Source organism: Pyrus communis, chromosome 5, assembly GCF_041283825.1.
Source record: "Pyrus communis isolate YQ-2024b chromosome 5, ASM4128382v1, whole genome shotgun sequence".
In the NCBI taxonomy this organism is placed as follows: Eukaryota; Viridiplantae; Streptophyta; class Magnoliopsida; order Rosales; family Rosaceae; genus Pyrus; species Pyrus communis.
Window position 1 is genome coordinate 15,300,269 of NC_142569.1, and position 22,325 is coordinate 15,322,593.

The 22,325-nt window shown below is 37.2% G+C and overlaps 1 protein-coding gene and 1 pseudogene across 7 annotated transcripts; both read right to left on the reverse strand.

Annotated features, from left to right (window-relative positions):
* Positions 1–980: 980 nt before the first annotated feature.
* Positions 981–4,985, reverse strand: LOC137724853 (TMV resistance protein N-like; annotated as a pseudogene).
* A 10,752-nt stretch (positions 4,986–15,737) lies between these two features.
* Positions 15,738–21,548, reverse strand: LOC137727150 (TMV resistance protein N-like). 7 transcript variants are annotated; one of them, XR_015962809.1, is made up of 8 exons: positions 21,428–21,548; positions 20,752–21,293; positions 19,546–20,638; positions 19,175–19,459; positions 17,046–19,088; positions 16,449–16,954; positions 16,278–16,329; positions 15,738–16,027 (listed from the first exon to the last, which is right to left on the reverse strand). XR_015962809.1 is itself a non-coding variant. In XM_088694546.1 (6 exons), the coding sequence occupies exons 1-5, from the start codon at positions 21,327–21,329 to the stop codon at positions 16,460–16,462; spliced, it is 4,494 nt and encodes a 1,497-aa protein (XP_088550672.1). In that variant the 3' UTR covers positions 16,194–16,329; positions 16,449–16,459. The 7 variants fall into 7 exon arrangements, 1 of the variants encoding a protein (XP_088550672.1); XR_015962808.1 differs by having other exon boundaries at positions 16,238–16,329; positions 16,432–16,954; XR_015962807.1 differs by lacking the exon at positions 21,428–21,548 and having other exon boundaries at positions 20,752–21,329.
* Positions 21,549–22,325: the final 777 nt, after the last annotated feature.

Below are 22,325 nucleotides of genomic sequence, written 5' to 3' on the forward strand. Positions count from 1 at the left end.
GGGGCGTGTCATGGTCTGTTTGACTATCAAGTTAATTGGACTCAGGAAAGCCAAATGAGGTAAAGCCAGGCTCCTTAAATTAAGGCCAAGGATGTTTTCTAGACTAAATTTACAAAGACAGTGGTTATATAGATTGAGGACGAGCAACATAAAGTGCCAACTGGTGTGAGAATTTCAGATCCAAGCTCGTCTTCTTCTTAAAGAAATAGAATAGATCTGTTCAGACTGAATAGACAAAGACGAAGGACGGATTTCCCTCCATAGGACTCTCAAAGCAATAGCTAGTAAGAGATGTGATAGCTGTTGACTGGAGAGCAGAGACTAGATGAAAACTTAGTTTAGCAATTGTAGTTGTTGACTTGTATATTTCAATTGCGCAAATAAAGAAACAGCATGTAAATTACAAAATAATTCAGAGACTTAGATCAGGTCTGGCTGCCCTCCTGTTAAACATGAGATCTACTAAATAAGGAAATGATTCGTGTGCCTCTACATTTATCTCCCTCACCTGTTTCATCCTCGATGCCAATATCGAATCAACTGGGGCATACATTGGGAAGACCCCGCACTTTGTCACCTTTATCTTGGACCAATCAACGGCTCTGCCATCAGGACGATCATGTATTATTGGGTAGAAGTCAAATGTGGCCTGGGTGACGCCATTGTAGCTTCCTTGCTTTACATGGTCAATGGTACTAAACCAGACGAACACGTGAGGCGTTTCAAACTTGAACTCACTGATTTCCCCATATTCGGCAACCATGCAACTCCGATGATACATACGGTGATCACTATAGCCTTTGAAATTGATTTTACATCCAAGCCTCAAACTCCCCCCAACATTGTAATTCTTGAATGCAACAACAACAGAATAAGCGAAACCCATAAAATTAGTGTTAAAGAAGTTTGGACCAAGTTCGATCCCTAGTACAGATTTATCAACTTCATATGGGAACCATCTTGGAATTGTACTTCCCGGACATACAATGCAAACTGGAGATTTAAAAACATATTCCTGTCCATCAATAAATGTGTTAGAGAGCAGAAAACCCGAGTTATTCAATTTAACAACAGAGAGAGAGAGAGAGAGAGAGAGAGAGAGAGAGAGAGAGAGAGACATACATTACTTTCTTCTTCAAATTCAAGAGAAAATGCTACTTTAATTTCTTCTTGTGTAAAATACTTCGATAACGCAGTTGCCATTCGCATAATTCTAATCTGTGAATCAGTAACTATATCACGCCATGCATCCCATCCCATTCCTTTGCAATTTGAATATGTAAGTTGCTCTTGAAGCCCTTGAGAATGTTTATATTCATCCCAACCTAGTGTAAGGGCAGTTTTTGAGCTCAACACTTTGTTTAGTGATGTGCAGCCATGTGCTTGAAGCCAACGTACCGCTGGGAGCTCTGGTAAAGATTCAAGGCTCATGCAATTGGTTAACTGCAGACAAATCAGCCGAGAAGCTTCTTTGATGCTTGCAGGTAGGCACTTGATCGCAGTTCCACTCAGATCAAGTTTTTCAAGAGATTTCAAATTACCAATGCTTGCAGGTAGGCTTTCAATTGCGCTTCCACTCAGATCAAGTTTCTCAAGAGATTCCAAATTACCAATGCTTGCAGGTAGGCTTTCAATTGCCACTCAGATCAAGTTTCTCAAGAGATTCCAAATTACCAATGCTTGCAGGTAGGCTTTCAATTGCGCTTCCACTCAGATCAAGTTTCTCAAGAGATTTCAAATTACCAATGCTTGCAGGTAGGCTTTCAATTGCGCTTCCACTCAGATCAAGTTTCTGAAGAGATTCCAAATTACCAATACTTGCAGGTAGGCTTTCAATTGCGCTTCCGCTCAGATCAAGTTTTTGAAGAGATTCCAAATTACCAATGCTTGCAGGAAGGCTTTCAATTGCGCTTCCGCTCAGATCAAGTTTCTCAAGAGATTTCAAATTACCAATGCTTGCAGGTAGGCTTTTAATTGCGCTTCTGCTCAGATCAAGTTTCTCAAGAGATTTCAAATCTCCAATGCTTGCAGGTAGGCTTTCAATTGTGGTTCCATTCAGATCAAGTTTCTCAAGAGATTTCATATTACCAATGCTTGCAGGTAGGTTTTTTATTGTGGTTCCACTCAGATCAAGTCTCTTCAGAGGTTTTAATTTACAAATGGTCTCTGGGAGACTCAGAATATTTTTGCAATTAGTCGCTGCCCCACTCAAGTCTAATACTGGTATATTCTTGGGAAGCTCCAAGCACCGAATTTTTTCAAGAGACCAAACTGATGAAGGCAATTCCTCTATTGCAGTGCTATCTAAATATAAGTACTCAATACTGCTTGGCATCTCCGAAAGATATTTGAGTGTGGTGCAGTCTGTCAGGTTAAGATAACTCAGCTTGTCGAGACATGGAAAATACGAAGGAATTTCAACCAGACTTTTACACCCATAAAGATCTATATGCTCAATGTTTGGACTTTGAGAGAGATCTGGGACTTTAATCAGACGATCACACAAACCAAGATCCATCACTTTTAAGTTTCTAAGATTCTGTAACAAATCAATGACAATTGGAAAGAATTAATAACAGACAGACCAAATAGATTTCTGCACCGCATTTATATAATAAAATAAGCATATACAAACCTGGACCTCGTTCCAAAGTTGCTCAACTTGGTTGTTGCGCATTTGAAGCTCAACAAGATATTCCGAACAAAGTTTTGATGGCAAAGATTTGAAGGGGTATCCCTCCAAGTCAAGATAAGTAAGAGAATGGGGAAGAGAAACTTTTACTTTGCAGTACTTGTTACGGCTAGAGTTGTAAACATACAGCAACCTCAGATCATACATCTTTTGAAAGTCTGCATGATTCAAGAGTATCCCTCCAATCGCAGACCTGTTAAAGAAAATGGCTTGTAGCGTTGCTTGTCCCTGAGAATAAGAACAAATTATGAATATGAATACAATCTACAAAAAAACTAGGATGAAACTGAATGCATTTGGAGATCTTACTCTTACCGTGTTAGTTTTCAAATCCCGATTGACATCCTCATCCAAGAATAATTTATTGCATTTTATGGGCTCTTCAATACTTTGTTCGTGAACAATTGCCCTACCCATTTCTTGTAACAAGCTATGCACCTCCAGGCAGTTATTTGTTGAAATTGATATGAGAGACTTATCAATCAAAACTCCGAGTCCAGCTGCACGAAAGCCACATATATCTAGCATTTCTTTTACAATGTACACATCTTTCCCTTGATAGAAACATGCTATATCAAGAAATATCTCCTTCTCAATTTCTTTTAATCCATCGTAACTTGATCTCAGCACATTCCAGATCTTTTCTCTTGGAAATTCTTTCCATTCATCCAGCCAATCTTCTTTGCTCTCACAGTGAAGGAATGAGGAACCCAAAATTTTAAGAGCTAATGGAATGCCTCGAGCATATTCTACCACAAGTTTGGACAACTCGGTATAATCTTCGCTAGCAGTTTTATTTTGGAAAGCACTCAAATGAAAGAGTTGAAAAGCTTCATCAGAATCTAATTCCTGAACCTTGCATATCTTATTATGTTCAACCCTTTTCTGAAGTAGGCTCTTTTGTCTAGTCGTTATAATGATTCTACTTCCAGGGCCAAACAGAGCAGGATCGCCAGCTAGAAAATTTAATTGGTTTGAATCATTTACATCATCAAGAACAATGAGGACCTTCGTCCCTGCCATCCTCTTTCTAACAAGATCTGATCCTATAGTTGGAGTGCCGATATTTAGACCTTTTTCCTTCAACATCTCACTAAGAAGTGTGTTTCGCAAGTGAACTAGTCCATCTTTTTTTTTCTGATTTCTCCCTAACATTTCCAAGAAAACAAGCAGCTTCAAATTTAGACGAGAGTCGGTGAAACACAGCATCAGCAAGGGCGGTCTCGCCAATGCCACCCATGCCCCAAATACCTACAGTGTATACATCAAGTGAATCAATGCATAATGATACCTCAATTTGGTCAATGCGTTTTTCCATTCCAACAAGGCCCTGTAGAACACTTGAAGATTTTCGATTCAATTGGCTCCAAATTTCATTTACAACTTTCTTAACTAAATTGGCCTCCGTCCTGGCAAATATATGATGGACAACTAACAGTTAGTAATAGCCATTCGTTAATTAATTCTGTATGCATTAAGTTTTCATGAGTAGAAATCACTAAAAGTTTTAGAATTAGTTACCCTGCGTTGTTTGAGAAGCCACAAAGACTAGCTGCAGTCGTCAAAGCAGCCCTCCACACGTTCACCTTGTCGATAGTGCCCTTGAAACGTTTTTCAAGTTGAGCAAACGCAACTTCATAACTCCCCCTTTGCCTTCGTACCGTTGATGGACTGGTGCCGTAGAAAATGGGTATAACCAACTGGCCATATTTTTCCCTGCAGTGTAGTATATGTGCAAGTTCATCCAAACACCACGTGGAAGATGCATAGTTTTGTGAGAAAATGACCAACAAAATCGTAGATTTCTCAATTGCTTCGAGAAGGGCAGGTGCAATTTCACCCCCTCTCACAAGTCTATAATCTATGTACGTTTCAATTTTCTTCTGGAGTAAGGCACCGTGAAGATGGCTAGTAAACGTATTGCGGGTGTCCTCACCTCTGAAACTAATAAACACATCATACTTTTCCCGAGGGGCTGGGATATCATCATCACCATCATCACCATCATCATCATCATCATCATCATCACCATCCGAAGAAGAAGAAGAAGAAAAAGAAGCAGTAGAAGGCCAACAAACAAATGTTAATGATCTGAAGCACGTGTACAACAGAGTCACGATGGCGGTGACAATGATGATGATAATTTGAAAGAACCCAATGAACTCCATCTCTCGTTTCTTTTTAGCAAGCAAGAGGAATGAAATCCAACTCACCTGAGGATCCAATAAGGCAAGCAAGAGAGAGAGAAGAAAGTTACCTGCAAATTTCTCAAACATCAGCAAGTTTTATTTGATCCATACATGGTCGATATTTAATTTTAGACAATTTCTCAAACATTAGCATTTTTTATTTTTTATTTTGCCAATCTCTTCCTTCTCAGTTGAAATTTTCATTTAAAAACTCAATTAAGCACTACCTGCAAATAAATTAGAAACAGCAATGAGGAACCGAAAACTTCACAAATTTTGCAATAGGCACATCACGAAAGAAAGTTGCAGAGAGAAGGAATTATCTCAAAAGCTTCAAAAGCTTTAGCAGTTGACTCTATGCACAAAGCTAAAAACCTCACTTACGATCACTCGGTATTACAGTCTGGTAGTTTTCCTCTTTATTTAGAAGTGAGATATCTTTAGGTTCGAATCTCATGGATGGCGAATTTAATACCAAATTAGGTTGCATATTGTGTGGCTTAGCCGAATTCTTTATCCTCCTAATGTAAAAATATTAATGTGTAAAAAAAAAAAAAAAAAAAAAAAAAAAAAAAAAAAACCTAACCCTACGTCAACAGAAATATAAAAATTAAATTAAAATAGAAAGGAAAACGTCAACAGAAATATAAAAACTAAAATAGGAAGGAAATTACTAAATGCTTCGTGGAATGCATGAAACTTTCAAACTTTCAAGCATTCAAGCAGTTGACTATATGCCACGGCCCGGGTCGTGTCTAACGACCTAATTGTGAAAGAGTTGTGAAATGTTGCGAAACTCCCATGAGAACAACGTTGCAGAAATGGCACCCTGCAAACTCCATCCACATTCACCATCACCATCATCACTCCAAACAATAGATTTAAAAGGTTATAAATATAGATTTTCACTCTAAATGGGTAAATTCTTAAGAGTTTTTGAACTTTAATCCTCGAACAAGATTAAAATTTAATAAAAATTTGTGTTAGATTGGATATTGATTTTAGTCCTTTAATGTTAGATCTGGCATTCGTGTCGTTTTCATGTCATACTCAATATCTTAATGGGTCGTGTCATGTAACACCTGTTAAAGTAAATGGGTAATATGACACTGTTAAAGTAAACGGGTAATATGACCCGACCCGTTACCTGATAAAGAAAATATATTTTAAATGAATAAATAATGAAAATGAAAAACATAATTTTACCAAAAAAAATAGAAAACATAATACTAAATTAGTATATGCATACCATATTATCATACAAATATTACTCCAAAACATAAAATAAATAAATAAAAACCAACATTTGTCTTTCAAGTATTATATTCTCCAAAATAAGAGTCTAATGAAAAAATATTAGTACATTACCATAAAATACCAAATGTTCAAGGATATGCAAAATGAAAGAAGTTGCATTTCAAGGTTGAGGAACCTTGCAGGTTTATGCTTTCACATATTTTAGACTTGTATAATAATGATTATGAATCTTATTTATTTTGAACTCCCTTAAAAATACTATTAATGAGAGTTTGTATGGTTTTAAAATTCAAACAATGATGTACCCATACTCACAGCATAGATGATGCGATCACGAGGCTTTGCATATAATTTTCGCACTTATAAATTAATTATTATAATTTTTTAATGTGTTTGTATTTTTAAATTACTTGATACTTTTATTTTAATGTGTTTTATAATTTTTTTAATCTCACTCTTTGCCTATAGTATACTATAAAAATAAATAAAACTTAATTTTTTTTAAAATTTATATAGAATAATATCAATTATACATTTTTTTTTTTGAACAATCGATATTATCTACACTAAGGGGAGGGAGGGGTGGGCTTAGCCTAACAACGATCTGGTGGTATTCCTCTTCACTTGTAAGTGAGAGGTCTTACGTTCAATTTTTGCCAAGGGCGAATTTGAACCACATTATTGTTAGCTCATTGTGAGGCTAAGCCCAACCCCCTCCTCCTTAGTATATACTATCCTTTGTTCAAAAATATATACATATACACGATGTCTATTGTATTTATGGTAAGTTTTTTTAGTAGTTTAAAAAATTAAAATCATCAAAAAACTTTTTCTTTAACGTGTCGAAATAGGTTACTATACACTATGTCTGTTGCATTTATAGTAAGTTTTTTTAGTAGTTTAAAAATTAAAATCATCAAACAACTTTTTCCTTAACATGTCGAAACAGATTACCCGCGTGTCACCTTCATGTAAACCTGTTAAGGATTCTTTATTAATGGGTTCTTATCATGCGACCCAATTAGTTATCATGTTGACTAGAAACCCGTTATTCTCGTGTCATATTAACGGGTTGTGTAAGAAATTGCCAGTCTATTTAATGTGTACTTAATTCAAATTAATATTATATTTTTGTTTTAATATTTAATAGATATCTTATTTAATGTCATTACATTAAATTTTAAATTTATTATTATACACATTTTAATTCATTAATTTTATTTAACTTCCTCTAATTAGTATACCTAAATGTTTGTATCATATATATTTTACCAAATCAATGTACTAAATATATTGTACTGAAAGTAGTTTTAAGGGTCAACAGGCACACAAGAAAAAAATGCAAAAACATAAGTGTACAGAAAATTCCATACCTAAATATATGATACTAAACTAGTGTACCAAAATGCCGGTACCTAAATATATTATACTAAACTAGTGCACCGAAATGTCCGTACTTAACATATTATACTAAGCTATGGTATTAAAATGTTTGTACCTAAATATATTGTAGTAAATTAGTGGCATATAAGAAAAATATGCAAAAACATTATTTTTCCTAAAATTTAATTTATGAACACCATAAAATTATATATATATATATATATATAAAGAGACATTGAATACATATACCGGTATTAAATAGAGTCTACGAACTAAAATCAATTTTTAATCTTGTATAAGACATTTTTCTAAACTTTATCTTATTTAAGAATTAAAATCTAGTTTCCATAATTCTTACATAATGTATAAGCACTAACCGGTCAATAATTTAATATGCCACTAACTGCGCATTTGATTTCTTTCCACAATAGTTTCAATGATTCAAAAGTCAACTTTATAAAAACTTGTCCAAATGTAAAATCTCTTAATACCACCAAAAGTTTGTCCAAATCTAAAATCTATGCCCGATAAAATAAGATAAAAATACAAAAATATCTAAAGCCCAGATCAAAAATATGGCAACAATTTTTAAAATACTAGCAATACCCCTCACAAATATACTTATTAACATAGCCCAATCTACACAACTTCAAAGAAATTAGGGAAATTGCCAAAAATAACCAATTTTCTTAATCTTAGGATTGAAATAAGACAAATCGGTCATGCACAAGTCGTGCCCACCATGCACAAAACTGAAGTGATGAAATACCCTCATATAAATTGTAAAAACTCACAAGTGATGACTTTATTTTTCTAATTTCGAAGAGAGAGCTATGAGCTTTGGATTTTTGGGTTGGCTCAGATTTGTGAGCATATCATATACATACCACTAAAAAAAATAATTTTTAGTGGAATTTCCAGAATCTAGGTTCAAGTCAAAGATTTATAAACTACAAATCTTTAAGGCCATTCTAAAAAACCAGAAATCTGAGGCTCAACACTTTTTCATCATTTCTCCACATTTCATCGTTTTCACCAACAAAATCGACACCAAAAAAACTGTAATAAGATTACTACCGAAGCCCAAAACAAACAATTCAACATTCCAACATATCCAAATCATGAAATTGAAGGACAATTTTGTAAAGTCATGAAACAGGTTTTGTTTTTTAGAGAATAATTCGTGAATAAATCTGGAATTTTGATAAATTGCTCTTGAATTTGGTTGTTTTTGTTCTCTGAAAAGTATTTGGGAAATTTTGTTATTATGTTTTTGGAGATGGTTAATTTTGGGTGTTAGAACTGAAGGCAATAGTTGAAATGAAGAAAGAAGGAACTGAGCAAACAAGTATGGAGATGGTGAAGAAGTTTCTGGAGAAAGAAGGTGAATGTAATCGCCATTGACATTAAACAACAAAACCCAGAAAATTTTCAGAAAAAATAAAAAAATAAAACCAAGAATTTTTTTAGCTTCTCAGCCACATCTTCATCTTTTCACTACAAAGGCTTCTCGGCCGATCGACGTACGAAGAACTTGACGATTGAGGAGGAGACTCTGGCATAGTACTTGACGGAGGATGAGGAGGTGGAGGAGGTGGAGGATCTGGAGATTTGAGAGCAAAGTTCGAAAAAACGCTAGACACTAGTCGGGTGGTGGTAACTCCTAAACAGTTTAGACAGATTTAAGTAAATTTATTATATATTATATAATTTAATTTAATTTACTATATAGTATTTTCAAAAAGAAGAATATATGCGTAAGGTTACATAATTATATGGTGTGGTTCAAAAAAAAAAACGAATCATAAAATATTACCCAAAAAAGAATTAAAAAGTTAGAAGGATTGGTTTTGGCGAAAATGAGTCAGAATAGAAGATGGTTTGGAGTTAATAAAATAGGCCTAATCGGATAAATGGTCTCTGTGATGATAAGGTAATCGGAAGATAACCCTCATGGTAAAATAATTAGGATTTAAACCTTTATGGTGTAGTCTGTTAGCAAATTTAGTCCAAAAGTTAGATTTTCAATTTAATGCAGGGATAAAAATGTATTTTAACTCATTCTTTCTTTCTATTCACATTCTCTCTTCAGGTGTGGCGAGGGACTGCTATCAGGAGGTGGAAGCCATGGCGGCGGAGGTTACTATAGAGGTGGCCATTGTAGTGGTGGTGGAGGAGAAGGTGCTTTTGGAGGCTTCTACTAGTGCGCTGAGTCCGGCCATTGCGCGAGGAAGTGCCCTAACAAGGGTTGAACCAATCACTTCCACTTCACCGTCTCTCTGCATAGGCTGCTGGTTTGTTTGGTTTTTGCTTAATTAAGTCTTGGTTTCTATTAATCAAAAACTTGTTTCGAGTGTTTCGAGTAGTCATAGTTGTTGGTTTTATGGTCATCTTGTCACATCCCGACCTGGGCTCCACCACATTCTGGGCTCAACTCCGTCGTAGCACAATATTATCCGCTTTAGGCCCCGACCACACCCTCATGGTTTTGTTTTTGGGAACTCACGAGCAACTTCCCAGGGGGTCACCCATCTTGGGATTGCTCTTGCCCAAACTCGCTTAACTTCGGAGTTCTTGCGGAACTCGAAGCCAGTGAACTCCCCAAAAGCCTCGTGCTATATGGAGGTGGGCATGTACATATAAGGCACATCACCCCTTCTCCATTGGTTGATGTGGGATGTTCCACTTTGGGCCCTAACCACGCCCTCACAGTTTTTTTTTTTTTTTTTTTTTTTTTTTTGGGAACTCACGAGCAACTTCCCAGGGGGTCACCCATCTTGGGGTTGCTCTAGCCCAAACTCGCTTAACTTCAGAGTTCCTACGGAACCCGAAACCAATGAGCTCCCAAAAGGCCTTGTGCTATATGGAGGTGGGTATGTACATACAAGGCATTTCACCCCCTATCCGCTGGTCGATGTGGGATGTTACAATCCGCCCCCCTTAGGGGCCCAACATCCTCGTCAGCACACTTCCAGCCAGGGAGCGGCTCTGATACCAAATTGTCACATCCCAACCCGGGCTCCACCACATCCTGGGCTCGACTCCGCCGTAGCACAATATTGTCCGCTTTGGGCCCCGACCACGCCCTTACGGTTTTATTTCTAGGAACTCACAAGCAATTTCCTATGGGATCACCCATCCTGGGATTGCTGTAACCCAAACTCGCTTAACTTCGGAGTTCCTACGGAACCCGAAGCTAGCGAACTCCCAAAATGCCTCGTGCTATATGGAGGTGGGCATGTAAAATATAAGGCACATCACCCCCTCTCCATTGGTCGATGTGGGATGTTACATATCTCTCGTGATTTCAATCTATGGAAATCATGACGTAAATAATTCATTTTGGTATAGTAATTTTTCTTACTTTTTTTTGTTAAAGTTTTTAAGTGAGGATTCAGTGTTATTTTGGCAAAAAAATGTAGATATATGTTTAGTGGTTGGATTTTGATTCATACACATTAATATTAATGAAAAAAAGAAAAAGAATTTGTTTCTGAGAGTTCGATTTCAATTTCAGCTTCAAAATCCCAAAAACGTGGTGAAATAAGTTTGCATGAATAGTACCCCAAACGGACCTCGTGAAATCTACGTGAAAACGGTGGTTTTCTCACCTGAAAATGGTACAGCTGCACTCCTTTCTACCCCACGAGCTCGAATGTGGTCCTGGTTCCTTCGATCTGTGGGTGAATCGTGTGTGTGTCCGTACGTTTTCAGAAGTAAGAAGAAGGAATGGGGTTCTCGGGGGGAAAGACAGAGAAAGGGACAGAGAGACAGTGAGAGTGAGAGTGACATTGTGTGTGTGTGTGGCCCAACACATGCCACACCACACAAAACAACCAATAATGTAATGAAAACAAACTAGGGGTAAAAGGGTCATTTCACATGCACGTTTTAGATAATTTCTGGACGGGATGTCACAGCACCCACGGCAGTGAATCCGCCATTCCTGCAATGATTTCGTTTAATTTCCACCACCAAATGTACTTTCCTTGAGCTTAGGAACAATGCCTAATAATTGGTTGGAGCGTCGAAGTCGATTTGAGGACGAATCAAGAAACACCATTTTTAGGGTTTCCAACGGGTTTTAGTGAAATTGGGGCTTTTCCCGGCCAAATTGGCCTTAGTCACATGTATGAATGTTGCTCCACTCATCGAGATCTTCCTTCCTATAAAATTTGAGAATTTTTTGAGTTGTTGGATTTTCCGACTAATTAGGGCGGCCGACCGCCACGCGGGGAGGAAAAATCCGAGATTCCTCAACGTGCCGAATCCAAATCCACAATCCATTTTCCAAAATTATAACGTTTTAGTAGAGTTTTGCTAAATAGTCCTAAATTGTGTTTAGACGTGTTGGCGGGAAGCAATGTTATTCTTGATGGTTCAAGTGGCTTTCAGGCAATGGAAAACTAGTGAGTGGACCCCTTCATAACTTATATATTTTTATAAAATATTAGCCTAGCATGCATTTCATATTTTGTGCATTTAATATGTTTTATATTATGTTTTCCGGATTTCTATAATTATGGTTTATATAGAATTCATGATTTAATTAAATTGTTTTACGGAATATTTATAATTGATCAAATTTGCGTTTAATAACGGTTATGAATTATTGGAATTGCATATATGAAACTCCTTGGATTTACGAATATGTTTTATATACAATTTATATAATGAGTTTTCGAACTCTTGAGTTTTGGTGATATATCTTGGATTTATGATATGAGATTTTGAGATATGTTTTTTTGTACTATCTAGTGGATTGTCATACGGCACATCTGCACACCACGGGTATTATGTCTATGGCCATAGGACACAGATGATGGAGGAGTGAGATATGATATATTATATACCCCCAGCTTCACCGCCGAAAGCGGTGTCGGACAGCTTCACTAGCCATGGCTAGTATCGGTGTGGATGTTATGCTATTTGATTCAGCTTCACCTGCAGGTGATGGACATGTTATTCAGCTTTACCTTTGGGTGATGGACAGGTACCCCTAATTGGGTACTTCATTGATGAGATTTACTGAATTGCCTTCGGGTGACGTTTTCAGCATTATTGAGCATGGTTTTACACATACATGTTTTACAAAGGTTTTACGTGGCATGCTAGGGTTTTTATAAAACCTATATGTAGTATTATATATGTTTTTCAAAACAGGGGTTTAGTATGTTCATAAAGAAAATGGTTTTCCTATTACTAGTATTATTATTATAACTTTGGTCCACTCACCTGTTTTGTTTTTGCGCCCCCTTAAGAGTTAGGATTGAGGCACATGATCACGGCGTTAGGTTTTATGGCATAGGTATCTTCGAGTTTCTTCAGTATCGGTATCATTCCCTTGTTCGTATTTTTTCCTAGTAATCCTTCCACATTATTCTTAGTAGTTGTATGCTCTGAACATGTTCCTGCTATGGTTTAACTGTTCTAATTGCATATATTTTATTTGTATGCATGTTTTAAATGGCTTCGTCACCCTTAGGTATCGGCCAGCACGTGTCTACCCTAGTATATGGGGATATCAGGGTAGGGGCGTGTCAATTCATCCATTCGAATATTGCTTGCCCTAAACGTCAAGACTGCATTCCTTCATTATGATGAGATTTATATGAGACAACCCGAGGAGTATCAAGAAAAGGGCAAAGAAAGATTGGTTTAGAAGCTCAGAAAATCTCTTTATGGTTTGAAGCAGTCAGCCAAGCAATGGTATTTAAGATTTGACAAGTTTATGAACGGTCAAGACAATACAAGAAGTCACTATGATTACTGTGTTTATCACAAGAAGTTGAAAGATGGTTCATTCGTGTACTTGTTAATCTATGTGGATGACATGCTCATAACCTATAGTAATATTTCAGAGATAGAAAAGTTAAAGGAGCAAATGAAAAGGAAGTTCAAAATGAAGGATCTTGGTGAAGCCAAGAAAATATTGGGAATGGAGATCACAATGGATAGACAAAAAGGTTTGGTGTGTTTGTCTCAAAAGCAGTATCTTGAGACGTTGTTACAAAAGTTTGGAATAAAAGAAGACACTAAGCATGTGGGAACTCCATTAGGTGCTCACTTCAAGTTGAGCATCCAACAATGTCCCAAAACTAATGAAGAAAAGATGAAAATGAAGGGTGTTCCATATGCTAATTTGGTTAGAGGATTAATGTATGCGATGGTGTACACTCATCTTGATATAGCACATGCAGCTGGAATTGTTAGCAAGTTCATGCATAATCCTAGAAGAGAGCATTGGAATGCTGCTAAGTGGATACTAAGGCATTTACATGGAACAAGGGACAAAGGTATTTGTTTTGAAAGATGTGATGAAGGAATTGATAAGTTCTCAATTGGATATGTGGACTAAGACTTTGCTAGTGATTTAGACAAGAAAAGATCGAAGCCTGGGTACATGTTTACTATGGCAAAGGGTCTTATATGCTTGAGATTAATATTACAACCAACGGTGGCACTATCAACCACAGAAGCAGAATACATGGCAATCGTTGAAGCTATCAAAGAAGCAATGTGGACTCTGGGGTTGTTAGGAGACTTAGGTGTGGAACAACACAAGTTGGATGTATATTATGACAACCAAAGTGCCATTTATTTGGCTAGATATCAGGTACGTCATGCTAGGATTAAGCACTATCATTTTGCGAGATAAGCGGTAGCTAAAAGTGAGATTTGTCTCAAAAAGGTTGCTTCAGAAGACAATCCAGCCGACATGTTGGCAAATGTGGTTAATGTAGCCAAGTTTGAGCACTGCCTGGATTTGGTGCAGTTGAAGCAAGTTTGATCTTGTGATATGGTGGTGAAGCAACGAAAGTTGTTAGATGCCTCGTTATGGATTTAATTCAAAGGTGGAGATTGTTGGATTTGACATTAAATCAACATGCCTAAACTAAAACAAGAATCAAAGAAGGATTGAGATATCTTGGACGCAAGATATTTGAATTTATGTTTCCTAGTTTGTTTGGGATTCGGTTTTAGTATAGTATTTGGTTTTCTATATTCTAGGGACTTTGTGTAAACCCATGACATCTATTAGTATAAATAGATGGATGTGGGATAGAGTTTGAGTAGAGAGTTTTGAGAGGCATAAGTTTGTGTACTTGAGAATACTTTGTGTTTGTGAGTTCCCTTGTATTTGTTGGTAATCAATAAAGCTTCCGTTGTTAGAGAGGTACTCTTATATTGGAGGAACTCTGAAATTGCTTGGTGTGTTTGATTATTGCTTGATTGTTTAGGTTTAGTTTACAACTTCTGCTCGACAAACATAATTCAAGAGGTAAAGCAACGATTGTCTGGTAAAATTTTGGGGCCAATAGAAAACCTTGGCACGTAAAATGGGAACCTTTACGCGACAAACACTACCATAAAATACTATTTGTCTGACAAAACTTGGCCCGACGAACAATTTTTCGTTGGGTCAAGTGAGTTTGCTTGAGGAAACTTTACATTTGTCGGGAAAGCTGGTCAACATATATGATTTTCCACCTTCACATAGGAAGTGGGTTGGCCGGAAACACTCATTGGCCAGAAATGAACATATATAGGCCCCAGTAGCATGTCTGTAAAAATCAGTTGGAGTATTTAGCATCTTCGTCATGTTCAAAGCATTATAGGTCACAAACACGTGATGTGGATTTAAATTAGAGTCAGACCATCCTAAATAGAAAGGACAACTGATCATCTCATGAATTCCACCATTCTAAGTTACGAACTAGCAAGAATTGCCTGCACGATGTTGCGAGTTATAAAACCATATAAAACATGTTGAAAGTTCTCAATGTATATACGATAGACAATACTATTTACATACATGTGGAATTAAAACTTATTTACAATAAGAAAATTGGGTGTTCAAGAGTTGAGTTCATAACGTTTTGCAAGTTTAGAGCTACTGAATTGCTCATTGTCCAAAATATACAAATCAGCGGTAGAACTTCCTTATTATTTCGTTTTTCTAATTTGTTTATCGTCTATATTATTTCTTTATTCCTATACTATTAGTTCATGCAGCTTTTCAAGCTGAAATAATGGGTTCATAGAGATGTCCCAACTCCATGTTCATGCTGTTTTGCCTCTTTATTCTTTAATGGATTAGGTAGACAATATTTTAGGAGACTGAAGTTGAAAATTCTTCTTTCACACCCAAACCATGTAGAAACACATACCTATCTTCGCATTATATTGGAGATATATGAGCAGTAACAATCATGTACTAGAATGACAGAATTAGGAATTATTTCTAGGGTTCCATTCCAAGAGCTGATACGAAAAAAATCCACAACAAGAGTGAGAGAGAGACACGAATCTACAAGAGCGTCAGCTGCCGCATTTTGGGATCTATAAACACGACTGATATGCAACTTCATTTTTTTTTCTTTCGCATTCCTTCTCTGAGGACGTAGCTCTTCTTGCTCCTTACAAGGGCTCAAAATTTAGCTCCAACTTGCTTCAACTCATCACCACGCCTCTTTGTTGTCGTATCTTCTTCTACTTTTAGTTTCTGCAAATACGTCCAAGCAATGACGAAATGCGGGTAAGAAGATGTGGTTGTAACTGGTTAGAGGTTTGTATATAAACCTCACATTTGAGTGTAAATGAACATGGCAAGCATAATTAAAAGAAAAAAAAAAATCTCTCTAGCAACAACATTCAGCCAAAAACAGAGCAGCAAACTAGACTTTCCTGCTCCAAAATGCCTACATTTGCTCACCTTGACTTTCATTAAATCAAACAAAGGCCCTCTAACTTACTTGATGCATGATGTGCGATTCAACAACGCTCTCAATGAAATCAACCTCAGTCCTGAAAATTGCAATAATAAACAGAATACCGTATCTCAGAAGCACAAATAAAGTAACAGCATGAAAATTACAATATAATTCACAGAATTAGATCACGTCTGACCTGTTTAGCAACCTCACCTGTTTCATTTTTATTTCAATGCAGAATCAATTGGAGCATACATTGGGAAGATCCCACACTTCGTCACCTTAATATTGGAACAATCAACCGCTCCGTCGTCAGGACGATCCTCTATTATTGGGTAGAAGTCAAATATGGCCTCGGTAACGCCATTGTAGCTTCCTCGCTTTACATGGTCAAAGGTACTAAACCAGACGAACACGTGAGGCGTATCAAACTTGCAGTCATTGATTTCCGCATATTCGGCAACCATGCAACTCCGATGATAGATAAAAGGATCACCACAGCCTTTGAAATTGATTTTACACCCAAGCCTCAAACTCCCTCCAACATTATAATTCTCGAATGCAACAACAACAGAATAAGCAAAACCCAAAAAACTAGTGTTAAAGAAGTTTGAACCAAGGTTGATTGTCAGTGCAGAATTGTCAACTTCGTTCGGAAACCATCTTGGAATTGTACTTCCCGGACATACAATGCAAACTGGAGATCTAAAAACATATTCCTGTTCATCAATAAATGTGTTAGAGAGCAGAGAACCTGAGTTATTCAATTTAACAACACAGAAAGAGAGAGACAGAGACAGAGAGACATACATTACTTTCTTCTTCAAATTCAAGATGAAATGCCACTTCAATTTCTTCTTGTGTAAAATACTTTGATAACGCAGTTGCCATTCGCATAATTCTTATCTGCGAATCAGTCAATATATCACGCCAAGCATCCCCTCCCATTCCTATGCAATTTGAAAATGTAAGTTGCTCTTGAAGCCCTTGAGAATGTTTATATTCATCCCAACCTAGTGAAAGTGCAGTCTTTGAGCTCAGCACTTTGTTGAGTGATGTGCATCCATGTGCTTCAAGCCAACGTACCCCTGGGAGATCTGGTAAAGATTCAAGGCTCCTGCAATTGGTTAACCCCAGTGAAATCAGCCGAGAAGCTTCCTTGGTGCTTGCAGGTAGGCACTTGATTGCAGTTCCACTCAGATCAAGTTTCTCAAGGGATTTCAAATTACCAATGCGTGCAGGTAGGCTTTTAATTGCGGTTCCACTCAGATCAAGTTTCTCAAGAGATTTCAAATTACCAATGCTTGCAGGTAGGCTTTGAATTGCAGTTCCACTCAGATCAAGTTTCTTAAGAGATTCCAAATTACCAATGCTTGCAGGTAGGCTTTCAATTGTGGTTCCACTCAGATCAAGTTTCTCAAGAGATTCCAAATTACCAATGCTTGTAGGTAGGCTTTTAATTGCTGTTCCACTTAGGTCAAGTTTCTCAAGAGATTCCAAATTACCTATGCTTGCAGGTAGGCTTTCAACAGCGGTTCCACTTAGATCAAGTTTTTCAAGAGATTTCAAATTACCAATGCTTGCAGGTAGGCTTTCAATTGCGGTTCCACTCAGATCAAGTTTCTCAAGAGATTTCAAATTACCAATGATTGTAGGTAAGCTTTTAAATGCAGTTCCACTCAGATCAAGCTTCACAAGCGATTTCAAATTGTCAAAGCTTGCAGGTAGGCTTTCAATTGCGGTACCACTCAGATCTAGGTTCTCAAGAGATTTCAAACTACCAATACTTGCAGGTAGGCTTTCAATTGCTGTTCCACTCAGATCAAGTTTCTCAAGAGATTTCAAATTACCAATGCTTGCAGGTAGGCTTTTAATTGCGCTTTCACTCAGATCAAGTTTATCCACAGATTTCAAATTACCAATGCTTGCAGGTAGGCTTTCAATTGCGGTCCCACTCAGATAAAATTTCTGAAGATATTCCAATTTACCAATGCTTGCATGTAGACTCTTAATTGCGGTTCCACTCAGATCAAGGTTCTCAAGAGATTCCAAATTACCAATGTTTGCAGGTAGACTTTCAATTGCGGTTTCACTCAGATCAAGTTTCTTAAGAGATTTCAAATTGCCAATGCTTGCAGGTAGCCCTTCTATTGCGGTTCCACTCAGATCAAGTTTCACAAGAGATTTCAAATTACCAATGCTTGCAGGTAGGCTTTTAATTGCGGTTCCACTCAGATCAAGTTTCTCAAGAGATTCCAAATTACCAATGCTTGCTGGTAGGCTTTTAACTGCGGTTCCACTCAGATCAAGTTTCTCAAGAGATTCCAAATTACCAATGCTTGCAGGTAGGCTTCTAATTGCAGTTCCACTCAAATCAAGTTTCTCAAGAGATTCTAAGTTACCAATGATTGCAGGTAGGCTTCTAATTGTGGTTCCACTCAGATCAAGGCTCTTCAGAGACTTTAATTTGCAAATGCTCTCTAGGAGACTCACAAGATTTTTGCAATTAGTCGCATTCCCACTCAAGTCTAATATTGGTATGTTCTTGGGAAGCTCTAAGCACCGAATTTTTTCAAGAGACCAAACTGATGAAGGCAATTCCTCTATTGCAGTGCTATCTAAATATAAGTATTCAATACTGCTTGGCATCTCCGAAAGATATTTGAGTTTTGCGCAGTCTGTCAGGTTAAGATAACTAAGCTTGTCAAGACATGGAAAATACGAAGGAATTTCAACCAAACTTTTACACCCGTAAAGATCTATATGCTCAATGTTTGGACTTTGAGAGAGATCTGGAACTTTAATCAGATGCACGGACAAATGGAGATCCATCACTTTTAAGTTCTTAAGATTCTGTAACAAATCAATGATAATTGGAAATAATTAATAACATAAACTGATCTCTACACCGCATTTATTTAATAATAAGCAATACATACCTGGCCCTCATTCCAAAGTTGCTCAACTTGGCTGTTGCGCATTTGAAGCTCAACAAGATTTTCCGGACAAAGTTTCGTTGGCAAAGATTTGAAAGGGTATCCCTCCCAGCCAAGATAAGTAAGAGAATGGGGAAGAGAAACTTTTACTTTGCAGTACTTGTTACAGCTAGAATTATAAATGTATAGCAACCTTAGATCATACATCTTTTCGAAGTCTGCATGATTCAAGAGTATCCCTATAATCTCAGACCTGTTAAGGAATATGGCTTGTACCGTTGCACTTCCCTGAGAATCAAGAACAAAGTATCAATGTGGTTACAATACAATATACAAAAAATTTGCATGAAACTGAATGCATTTGAAGATCTTACCGTATTAGTTTTCAAATCCCGATTGACATCCTCATCAAAGAATAATCTATTGCATTTTATGGGCTCTTCAATACATTGTTCGTGAACAATCGCCCTACCCATTTCTTGTAACAAGTTATGCATCTCCAAGCAGTTATTTGTTGAAATTGATATGAGAGACTTATCAATCAGAACTTTGATTCCTGCCTCACGAAAACCACATATATCTAGCATTTCTTTTACAATGTACTCATCTTTCCCTTGATAAAAACATGCTATATCAAGAAATACCTCCTTCTCAATTTCTTTTAATCCATCATAACTTGATCTGAACACTTTCCAGATCTTTTCTCTTGGAAATTCTTTCCATTCATCCTGCCAATCTTCTTTGCTCTCACAGTGAAGGAATGAGGAACCCAAAATTTGAAGAGCTAATGGAATGCCTCCACAATAATCAACCACAATTTTTGACAACTCTGTACAATCGACTCTAGAAATGTTATTTTCGAAAGCACACAAACGAAAGAGTTGAAGAGCTTCATCAGAATTTAATTCCTGAACCTTGCATATCTTATCATGATCAACACTTTTCTGAAGTAGGCTCTTATCTCTAGTCGTTATAATGATTCTACTTCCAGGGCCAAATAGAGCAGGATCTCCGGCTAGAAAATTTAATTGGTTTGAATCATTTACATCATCAAGAACAACGAGGACCTTCGTACCTCCCATTCTCTTTCTAACAAGATATGATCCTATAGTCAGAGTGCCGATATTTAGATCTTTCTCCTTTAATATCTCACTAACAAGTGTGTTTCGCAAGTGATCTAGTCCACCTGTTTGTTCTGATTTCTCCCTGACATTTTTAAGAAAACAAGAAGCTTCGAATTTAGAAGAGAGTCGGTGAAACACAGCATCAGCAAGGGTGGTCTTGCCAATGCCACCCATGCCCCAAATACCTACAGTGTATACATCAAGTGAATCAATGCATAATGTTGACTCAACTTGGTCAATGCGTCTTTCCATTCCCACCAGGCCCTTTAAATTGCTTGACGATTGTTGATTCAATTTGCCCCAAATTTCGTTGACAACTTTCTTAACTAAATCGGCCTCCGTCCTGGCAATTATATGATGTACAACTAATAGTTAGTAAATAGGTATTCCTTAACTGTTCCTGTATGCATTAAATGTTCAAGAGTATAAATCACAAGAAGTCGTAGAATTAGTTACCCAGTTTTGTTTGAGTAATCGAAGCCAGATAGATTAGCAACAGTCGTCAAAGCAGCCCTCCACTTGTGCACCTTGTCGATACCGTCCTTGAAACGGATTTCAAGTTGAGCAAATGCATCTGCATAAGTCCCCTGTTGTTTTCGTACATCTGATGGACTGATGTCGTAAAAAATAGGTATGACCATCTGATCAACTGTCTCCCTGCAGTTTAGTATGTGCGCAAGTTCATCCAAGCACCAGGTGGAAGATGCATAGTTTTGTGAGAAAATGACCAAGGAAAGCGTAGATTTCTCGATGGCTTCTAGAAGGGCAGGTGCAATTTCACTCCCTCTCACAAGTCTGTAATCTATGTAGATTTCAATTTTCTTCTGGAGTAAGGCATCGTGAAGATGGCTAGTAAAAGTATTTCGGGTGTCCTCACCTCTGAAACTAATAAACACATCATACTTTTCTCGAGAAGGGTGGACATCAGCAGCACCACCAGGTCCACCACCACCGCCGCCGCCGCCACCAGCAGAAGCAGAAGCAGCTATATCCATAACCTGTACAAACCCACAAGTCAAAACATATATATGCATATGGGTTATGTGGCTTGCTCATAAATAAACAATCTTAGAGATGCAAGAGATCGGGATTATGCGTAGTTAACTAATGAGTTAGAGTCTGGAGGCAGTACCGCCTATGGTGTTTCTGATACAGAATTCTCCAAGGGAAACTCGGTGGGATTACCGGCAGAGAAAGATCAACAAACAAGTTTCAGAGACATAAAAATACGTAAGAAAACTTGCAGAAGTTGGAACATTGAATGCAGTCAAACTCCTGTGCTATACGGCATTAAATCAGAATACAGGTGTCGAAACGAGGATCCAGGCTGATGGTGGGCGTTGGAAAAATGGGCACAGCAGAGCAGACCCTTGTCCATGTGGTCCAAGAAAAAAATAAGGGTGGAACAAGTCATGAATTATAGGCGCAAGTGGCCCTACCACAGTAGTTAAGGGAAGGAAACGGATCCCTCCGGATCCATTACATGTGGATCATAGGGATTCTCACATCTTAGTCTTTTATCGTGTATCGTGTGTTAAAAAATCATTTAACTTTTATTATTTAAAATTAAATACAAATAGTATCTGACGAAAATTAACAGCACAATATACGATGAAAGGTTGAGATATGAGGATTCCTAGGATCTCCACATAATGAATCCGGAGAGAATCCGTTTCCTTAAGAGAATTATTGTCTTTGCATTACAACGTGAGTTCAAATTTGATCAGCTGTCTAATCTAACAAATTTGTCATTTAATAAAAATAAATAAATAAAAAACTAAAAAGTCTTAAATCGTAGGCTATCAACTATGCTAGTATTTTCTTTGATAGGTTACACTTTCATACGAAAAAGTCAATAAAATCTTTATTACTTAGCTGCTGGTGCAGCTGCTTCTTCTTCGTCTCACTCATCTTCTCTCTCTTCTAATTTCTCACCCACCAAGAAAACAATACAAAGTCTTGCTCCAACTAAAGCCTAACAGAATAAGAAATTAGGGGTTTACAATTTTTTTTAATTTCTTTAAAGCAGT

What these genes read in the sequence shown, in the direction of transcription:
- LOC137727150 (XM_088694546.1), bottom strand. Translation starts at nt 21,329, where the DNA reads ATGCATATATATGTTTTGACTTGTGGGTTTGTACAGGTTATGGATATA. An exon ending in GATTACTCAAACAAAACTGG is followed by an intron (nt 20,639 to 20,751) that starts GTAACTAATTCT and finishes TATAATTGCCAG; the next exon opens with GACGGAGGCCGATTTAGTTA. An exon ending in AATTTGAAGAAGAAAGTAAT is followed by an intron (nt 16,955 to 17,045) that starts GTATGTCTCTCT and finishes ATTGATGAACAG; the next exon opens with GAATATGTTTTTAGATCTCC.